The sequence below is a fragment of the Neomonachus schauinslandi genome, chromosome 1, assembly GCF_002201575.2.
Source record: "Neomonachus schauinslandi chromosome 1, ASM220157v2, whole genome shotgun sequence".
NCBI lineage: Eukaryota > Metazoa > Chordata > Mammalia > Carnivora > Phocidae > Neomonachus > Neomonachus schauinslandi.
Window position 1 is genome coordinate 214,403,170 of NC_058403.1, and position 8,987 is coordinate 214,412,156.

Sequence of the window (8,987 nt, forward strand, 5' to 3'; positions counted from 1 at the left end):
GCGCACGAGGCGCGGCGAGCCGAGCGCCAGCGGCCCCACGAGCGGGCGCGCCACCTGCGGGCAGAAGCTCATGGCCACAGCTTGCTGCAACGTGGCGATGGCGGAGGTGACCTGCGGCGGCGGCGGCGGTGGGAAGAGGCCCACGCGCTGGCCCAGCTCTGCCTGCTGCACCATCTCGCGGTCGTACTTGACGATCTCCTGGATGATGGCGTTCTCCTGGTTGTTGAACACGCCCGAGTTGAGGTCGTGCTGCACTTTGTGCAGCAGGATCGAGTTCTTCTTGCCTGGGGGCGGGGCGGGGGCGTCAGCGCGGGCGCACGGCACGAAGGGTGCACGGCGCGTGTGCGCGGGAGCCCCACCTACGTGCAGCCCGCAGGGAGGCGCGTGCCGTGTACAGAGCCTGTTATCAGGCACCTGCTGTGTACCGTAAGAACTTTTGTATATGCTGCAAGCATACGTGGAGCACCTCCTGCATACAGCTAGCAGGTACTGGGCACCCACTGTATACATCCAGTGTACATACCGCTGCGTGTGCTGAGTGCCTGCTGGATATAGCAAGCAGGTATCAGCACCTACTCTGTAGGGCCAGTGTGCACGGAGTGCGCATCCTGCGTGCCACAGGCAGGGCCACGAACCTGCTGGTATCAGACACACACCTGTCGTAGGTAATAAACATGCATGGAGGGCGCCTGGGTGGCTCAGTCGTCAGGCATCTGCCTTCGGCTCAGGTCATGCTCCCGGGGTCCTGGGATCGAGCCCCAACATCGGGTTCCCTGCTCCGCGGGAAGCCTGCCTCTCCCTCTCCCACTCCCCCTGCTTGTGTTCCCTCTCTCATTGTGTCTCTCTCTGTCAAATAAATAAATAAAATCTTTAAAAAAAACCAAACATGCATGGAGCACCTTCTCTATACAGTAGAAATCGAGCACCTGCTGTATACAGCAAGCACGTGGAGAGTGAGCAGGTGCTGGGCACTTGTTCTGTGCGCTGGCACACGGATCAAGCAACGGCCGCATCCACGTACGCACTCCCTGTATGCAGGGAGTGTGCATGGAGCCCCTCCTGCCTACAGCAAACAGGTACCAACTGTCTGCTATGTATAGCAAGCAGAACTGAGCACCTACTGTATGCAGTAGGCAGGCATGACCTGCCGCCGTATATATACAGCAAGCGGGGATCGAGTTCCTGCTGTATACGACAAGCATAGCCCAGTACTTGTGTGTAGTAAGCACACAGAGCACCTACTGCATACGCAAAGCAGGCATGAGACACCTACCTACCGTATACTGCCAGCATGCATGGACAACTTCTTGCATACAGGAAGCGTATAGCGCACCCATAGTATACAGCAAGCACATGAAGTGCCTGCTGTGCACACAAAGCAGGGATCACCCTGCAGCAAGCACGCGCTGTCCCTCCTGCGCAGTCGTGTACTGAGTACCCGCAGTGTGCACCGAGAGCACACTGAGAGCACTTGCCAGTACTCAGCCAGAGCCTCGTGCCCTCCAGATATACAGCAAGCATATGTTGAGAACCTTTTGCATGTAGCAAACATATCTAAGCACCTGCCGCTTGCGAATATGCTGAGCACCTACTGTATACAGCAAATTGTTGAGTGCTTCCTGTATATAAACATGAATCGAATGCTTCCTGTCTACTCAGAAGTCTCTCCTCTAACACCGCTGCTCTCCACCCCGTCCTTCTCTTCCAGTTGTTTTCATTCCCACAAATAGCACCAAGAGCCGCCATCTGCCTGACTCATACATCTAGTCATCAGCAGGTCCTGAGGGCTCCACCTCTCAACGGTTTCTGAAATTACCCTTGGCCTCTCCCTACACCGGAGGCCACTTCGCTCAAGGCCAGGCCTCTGTCTCCTTCCTGTAACCTACCTGCCCTCGTACAATGCAAATCCTATCAGGTTCTCCCCTGCCTAGAACCATCCATGGCTCCCTACTGCTCCCGATTTACAGTCCAAGCTCCTGCATCCACACCTAGTCAGTCCCGTGTGCCTGGTCCTTGCCTGCCTCCCCCACCTCCCTCCTCCCAGCTTCTCCAGATCTCTGTGTCCACTCCCAGAACATGCCTCGTCCCTTTCTACCTGGCAACAGCTACTCATCCTGGCCTCCGCTCAGCATCACAAGGAAGCCCCTCCTATGTGACATGAGTCTGAGGGCGGCCTCCGAGACAGCCTCTCGGTCCGCCGTCCACACCTCCTGGCACATTGTAGGTGCTCAACAAACATATGCCAAGTGAGCAGAAGTTCTGCACAAATGGAAACACTCCACACTGGCTCTTCCTTGGGAAACCAGGGCCACGTTTGGCCATGGGACAAAGCAGGCCAGAGAATCTGACCGGGGACTAGAAGGCGCTGGAGGGTCAGCCAGGCCACGCCCCCTCATCACAGGCGGATGCCCCCCGGAGACCGGCCTACTCACCAATGCGGTCCAGGCGATCGATGGCGACGGTTTCGAAGGCCCGCCGCATCATGGGGTACTCCTCAAGCACCTCGTTGAAGTTGTCCACGCTCAGGGAGTAGAGGCGGCAGTAGGTGTCCGCACGCACGCTGGCCGTGCGCCGGCCCCGCGTCAGCAGGCAGATCTCTGCGTGTGGCCGAGGGCGGCAACCTCAGCCCATCAGGTCCTCGGCTGCTGGGCAGCACCTACCTGCCCCATCCATCCCCGGGGCCCTCCCACCGGCTATGAGCGCAGTCCGGCCTCCTCACCTCTGCCAGTGTGACCCTTCCACCCAGACACCCACACCAGCACCCCTGCAGGCTCCCCGCCTTCCCCTCCCCCCCCGGGAAGGGTACAGCTCCGTCCCCAGCCCCGGGCCCCCACAGACGCTCACCCCCGAAATAGGAGCCATCGGACAGCTTCATCTCCTTGTTGCCCTTGGTGAGCACGCTGACCACACCGTGCTGGATGAAATACATCTTCTTGCCGATGGTGCCTTCGCGGATGATGTAGTCACCTGGCTGGAAGACCTCAAATTTGAGTTTGGTCAGCATGGCTGTGACGAAGTTGGGGTCCGCATTGGCAAACAGTGGCATTGAGGCCACCAGCTTCCGGCAGTTGAAGTTGACAATCTCCTGTAGGGGTGGGAAGCAGGGATGACACAGGGCACAAGCCCTTGTTTCCATCTTGCCCTCCCTTTGGGGCTGTCTCCTCCCTCAGACACTCAGTTTCTTCATCTACCAAAGCAGCTCAACACCGTAGCCTGAAAGCTGGCGTCTTACTGGGCAGACCCTGGAGCTTTTACCGCCAAAGGCAGGAGCAAGAAAAGACGTGTGCTGATTCCCCGCGAGTTAACTCTGTTAGCAACGCTGGCCAGTGCAATTAGGCAGGAAAAAGCCACCAGAAGCATAAGAACTGGGAAGGGAAAAGTGACGCTAAATCTCTTTACTATCTTTTTTAATATGATGACCTGGGAAACCCCAAAGAATCCCTGGGAAACTACATCAGAGAAGTCAGTCAGAATAGCAAGCAATAAACAAAAAATCAGCGTACAAACCCAAGAAACAGTAAAGGACTCAGTGGTGGCAGAGATCAGAGTGAGGGTGGGAACGTTCCACATTCAGTCTGAGCCTTGGTTATCGAGGGCCTCATGCTCACCCATCCAGAGCACACTCTTCAATAAGATACATTTTGATAAAAGGGAGAGCTGAACCTTGAAAATCAACAACCCCTGAGAAGAGGACACAGTGGATGAGGAGACCCTATTTACACCAGCACAGAGAGCTGAGTAAGACAGCAGGGCTTGAGCTTAAGAAACGTCCGGACCTGTCTGAGGAGAGCGTGGAGACACTCCGAAAGGCACGGCGGGATGCCGGAACATGCTCCGTGGTTAGGCAGAGCTCCTCACCGCCATAAAGACAAGAGACGTCCATTCTCTCCATTCATGTACACGTGTACCAGGATCCCAACGGAAATACCATCAGGTTTGCTTTGGAACTGCTGACACTAGGCAAGGTCATTTAGAACAAACGAGCAAAAATAGCAGGAAAGCCTGCTGTAAAAAAGAAGAGCAGGAAGGTGGGATGAGCCCTCCAACACACTGAAACCCGCCGTTCAGCCTCCGCCGCTCCGTGTGGGTTTGGCACACAGAGCAGACGGGATCGAGTGGAGGGAAGTCTGGAGATCCGTCCAAGCACAATGGGGCAAGCTGGAGGTGGCCCCACAAGTTGCAAGGCAAAACCAGACATTTCAGCCCCAGAGCAGAAGATGAACCTGAATCCCTCCCCCACGTGATACTCCAGGATAATCCCAAAGGGATCTACATGGAAAAACCCAACCATACAAGCACCACAGGGAAGTGTGGGTGAACCCCCCAAATCTGGGTGTGCACAGCAAGCATGTACCGTGCACCTGCTGTATGCAGCAAGCAGGTATTGGGGCCTACTATGTGCAGCACATTTGCACTGAGTGCTTGCTGTATACAGAGAGGAGGTATTGAACACCTACCCTGTACAGAAATCAGGTACTGAGTATCTACTATGTAGAGAAAGCAGATGGAGCACCTGCTGTGTGCAGAAAGTAGGTATGGAACACTATATCCCACTCCACACAGCGAACACACATTTGGCACCTACTGTATATAGCAAGCACTAATGGAGCATGGAAACCCCACATGGCTGCCCCAGATGCACCTCTCACATGTGTATCTGGGGTGGGTGTCCCTCGCAGCGCCGCTGGGTGCACAACATGGCGCCCGCTCTCAGAGGGACTGGACCCTACCCTCACCCCTCAGCCCTATCCCAAATGCGCGAGCAAACCCGCAGGGCACTTGCCATGCACTGCCACCGCGCAGATCAGGGACCCTGGGGGCCAGCAGCCCTGGGGCCTTGCTGCCTGGAGGACCCTGCAGCAGGAAGGGTCCAGCGGAGGGAGTTGAGAGAGGCGGGCACGCCTTTGTTTTGCGTTAAGAAAGAGCATGGAAGACAGAGCAGGAGGAAATCAGGTAGAGGGACAGGATAGAGGCCAGAAAGTTTGTGAATATATGTGTTTTTGTAAATTTGACCTTGGAATTGTGTAAACGCTTAAGTAATTACCAAATATGGCTTGCGAGAGGCTGGGGGAGGGGATCGAGGAGTGGTGGCTAGCGGCTGCGGGCGTCCTTCTGGGGGCCAAGGGTGCTGTGTGCTTAGACAGTGCTAACGGCTATGCTAAGGGCTACCGGACCGCGGGGCGCCCCCCCAGCTCAGCCTGCGGAGCGTGCGGCTCTTGATCTCAGGGCCGTGAGTTCGAGCCCCACGTGGGTGCAGAGATGACTTAAAATAAATAAATTAATTAATAAATAAATTAATTAATTAATATAAACAGTTTTTAAAACCTCCACAAACTACCAGACTGTATGTATGCCTTTTATGGTCTATGGGGTATCTCTCTACGAATGAATGAATGATCCGGTACAATTAAACATTTTCAGTGAGGTTAAGCACAGCGCCTGCCTCCTGGGAGGCAGTGGTCCCCACCCTCAGAAGAAATCCCAGTCTGGGGGCGCCTGGGTGGCTCAGTCGGTTAAGCGACTGCCTTCGGCTCGGGTCGTGATCCTGGAGTCCCTGGATCGAGTCCCGTATCGGGCTCCCTGCTCGGTGGGGAGCCTGCTTCTCCCTCTGACCCTCCCCCCTCTCATGAGCTCTCTCTCTCTCTCATTCTGTCTCAAATAAATAAATAAAATCTTAAAAAAAAAAAGAAATCCCAGTCTGCACCGACCCTGTGGCAGTGCCCAGGCCCCGTCCCACTGGCCCTCCTCATCCTCACCCTGGTCCTCAGGATGCGCGTCATCTTTCCCTCCTCAGGGCCTGGCCCTGGCTGTGCCTGCCACCAGGACACCTGCAGGCTTGCCTGGCCTCGCTCAGACGTCACCTCCCCACCTCCCCCATCCTTTCCAGAGCTGCTCCTGCAAGCTCACGGTCACTGTGATGGTCCCTCAGCCCCGCCTCCCTGATGGCACAGGGCAGGGCTCATAGTAGGCACCCGGCAACTGCCTGGTGAGCGTTGTGGGCTCAGTCGTGCTCCCCAAAAACATATGTCCAAGTCTTGACCCCTGGTACCTGTGAACAGGACCTTACTTGGAAATAGGGTCTCGCAGGTTTAATTAGTTAACACGAGGTTGTAGTGGATTAGGGTGGCCTTGAAGCCAGTGACAGGTGTCCTTCTAAGAGGAGGGACACAGGCATACAGGGGAGGAGGCCATGTGATCGCAGAGGCAGCGATGGGGGGTGGGTAGCCACACGCCGAGGGCCACCAGGAGCTGGGAGAGGCAAGAAGGACCCTGTCCTGGAGCCTCCGGAAGGCATGTGGCCCCACGACACCTGGGTCTGGGATTTCTAGGCTCCAGAATGGGACAGAATCAGTCTCCGTCGTTGTAAGCCCCCCGGCTGGTGGGAACTGATTACAGCTGCCCCGGGCACCTTGCCCAAAGCCACACAAGGTCCTCGTACTCAGCCAAGGCTGACGACCACCCTGGGCTCATCTGCTCTGGTCTGCCTCTCCCCTGTGTCCCCTCTGTCTAGCAAGGGACCCCAGATGGGCTAAGTGGAATCAGGCAGAGGCTGTCGTGGGGACCCTTGGGGGGTCGTGGGGATGCAGCACAGGAAGGCTCCCAGAGGGAGAGAGCATGTGGACGCGTCCAGCCGACGCTGCAGCTGGGCCGGCCCCCCATCTCCAGGATGGGGAGCCTGGTGGTCGGGAGAGTCCCCAGTGAGGGAGACCTCACCTCCCGCAGCGGCCCGTTGAGCTCCCCCAGGATGCTGTCCTCGTCGAACATCTTGCCTTGGTAACGGTGCTCATAGTAGTCGTGGATCTTCTGACGGAAGTCGGCTGGCAGCTTGTGGAAGGACATATACTGCTCCACCTGCTTGTACTGCACAACGGGGGTGGGGGGGCCCGGGTCAGCGGCTGCTGGCTCCGGGGACCCCGCTCCACCTGCTTGGACTGCACAACGGGGGGGGCCCGGGTCAGTGGCTGCCAGCTCCGGGGACCCCGCTCCACCTGCTTGGACTGCACAACGGGGGGGGGGCCCGGGTCAGTGGCTGCCAGCTCCGGGGACCCTGCTTCAGCCCAGGCTGGGCTGCCAGCTTTGACAACAATGACAAGAAACACGAGGGGCTTCCTTAAATCTGAATTTTAAATAAACAGCAAAAATAGTTACGGATGTCCCGTGCAATGTCTGGGACGAGCTTATACTGAGAAAAGTTATTCCCTGTGTCCTGAATTTTATCTGGCAGCCCTACCCCTTAGAACTGGGTGGACGGCTTGACTCTAGGCCCTTACAGTAGGCTGGACTAGACCCCCGAGGGCCCCCAAGGTCCTGGGCCCCATCCCAGAGGCTCCCCTCCCCAAAGATCTTTCCAGAAACTACCGGCTCAGCCCCTCCTGAGCAGAGCGGGAATGTGGGCACCAGACGGGGGTGCCAGGCCCTGCTGTCCCCAGGATGGTGCTCCCAGGGGTGCCCCAGCCCCGTTTCCGCCACTGCTCCGCCCGGACACAGCTGCCCTGAGCTCAGCGGAACCCGTGATGTGGGGCGGGTGGCAGCACCAGCTCATGTCTGGGTGTGAGGCCCGTGGCTTCCGGACAGCCGGGGTGCCTGGCACCAGGCCCAGCTGACCCGGCTGACCCAGCTGGCACTGCCGGGGGGCAGCGGTGGTGGGGGTGGCCCAGCCAGGACTGGCCACTAGGTAGCAGTGCAGGACAGATGGGGCGGTGTCCAGGAGGGCCAGCACCTGGGGCCACCGCCCCCTCTGCCCTTCCGGGCCTCCCAGCCCTAGGACTAGCCCTGTGGAGGCTGTCCCCACCCAGAGGCCAGGTCTGAGGGGCCAGACTTCCCTGCTCCCCCAGAGGCCTCCTCTATGGGCCCAGCCCCTGAGCATGTCCTCGAGCAACCTCAGGACTTTTAGACTCTTCCCTGTGCCTTCCCTGCCCTAGCCCCTCCCAAGCTAGCCCAGAGACCCCGGGGTGAGCCCTGCCCCCTAGACAGCCCCGCTCCAGCACCCCCAGCCCCCATGGAGCTCTCTGATGCCCCACAGACTGGCTTTGCTCTGTTTGGACCCCCTGACTCTCACCTTCTGCTCAGCTTGTGTCCCCCTCCACCTGTCCCGCCCCTCTCCCTCCAGGCTCAACTTTCCTCCCTCCCTCACCGTCTTGGGGACCTGCTCCTGCTAATCACAGCCACAGACCTCTCTAGGGTCCTCAGCCCCCACACTCCCTGCTGGCCCCTGTTCTAAGCACAGCGCAGGAAGCTGGGGGATGGCGGAGTGGACCCCCCAGACCTCCAGAGCGTGCCTTCCCCCTCAGACCTTCTCCTGGTACTGGCGCCGTGAGGAGTCCAGAGACTGGATGAGGGCAGTGGCGTGGCCAATGAACATGGCGTAGCAAGTGGCACCCACGATCATGCTCAGCATCGTCAGCCAGATGTCCGTCATGCTCTCCGGGGCCTGCCGCCCGTACCCGATGCACAGCATATGGCTCATGGCCTTGAAGAGCGCGAAGGAGTAGAGCTCGCTCCACGAGTGGTTCTGCAAGGCCATGGGGGGGGCGGGTGGGAGGGGGCTCACGGCCCCCAGGGAGTCCCTTGACCCCAGACCCATCCCCTCAGACCTGCTGAACCTCTAGGCCTGAGTTTGGCCCCCCAGACTCGCCCCTGCTAACAGACAGCATCTCAGCCAGGAATCAACAGGTGCTTGGGTCCTCCCTCTGTGGTTCTGATTTTTTATGGCCCATGACACTGCTTTCCCATTTTAGGACGCAATAAAGCTGCCTCTTAAATAAATGTATGGAAATAAAACATGGAATCAATCAGAACATTGTAAGCAGATGACATTATCTCTGGGTGACAGGAGGTGTGGTTGTCACGCTCCTGCCGCCAAGGACCCCCTCTCCACCGCCGGGGTCCGAAAGGCTCCAAGTCGCGAGAGCACCCCAAGCGCGCGCTGAGCGGGGTCTGCAGGGACCGCGCACTCCCGGGTCTCGGTTCCCCGCCCGGCCGCGCAC

The 8,987-nt window shown here is 58.2% G+C and overlaps 1 protein-coding gene across 1 annotated transcript in view; it reads right to left on the reverse strand.

The window, feature by feature from the left end:
* The window catches only part of HCN2 (hyperpolarization activated cyclic nucleotide gated potassium and sodium channel 2), a 31,557-nt gene that overhangs the window by 5,061 nt on the left and 17,509 nt on the right, over positions 1 to 8,987 (reverse strand). Inside the window, exons 5-10 of the mRNA XM_044913197.1 lie at positions 8,294 to 8,512; positions 6,924 to 6,998; positions 6,715 to 6,861; positions 2,845 to 3,085; positions 2,433 to 2,597; positions 7 to 284 (exon numbers count right to left, since the gene is read on the reverse strand). Of these exons, the coding sequence (XP_044769132.1) occupies positions 7 to 284; positions 2,433 to 2,597; positions 2,845 to 3,085; positions 6,715 to 6,861; positions 6,924 to 6,998; positions 8,294 to 8,512 (1,125 nt within the window). The remainder of the gene's footprint in view (positions 1 to 6; positions 285 to 2,432; positions 2,598 to 2,844; positions 3,086 to 6,714; positions 6,862 to 6,923; positions 6,999 to 8,293; positions 8,513 to 8,987) is intronic.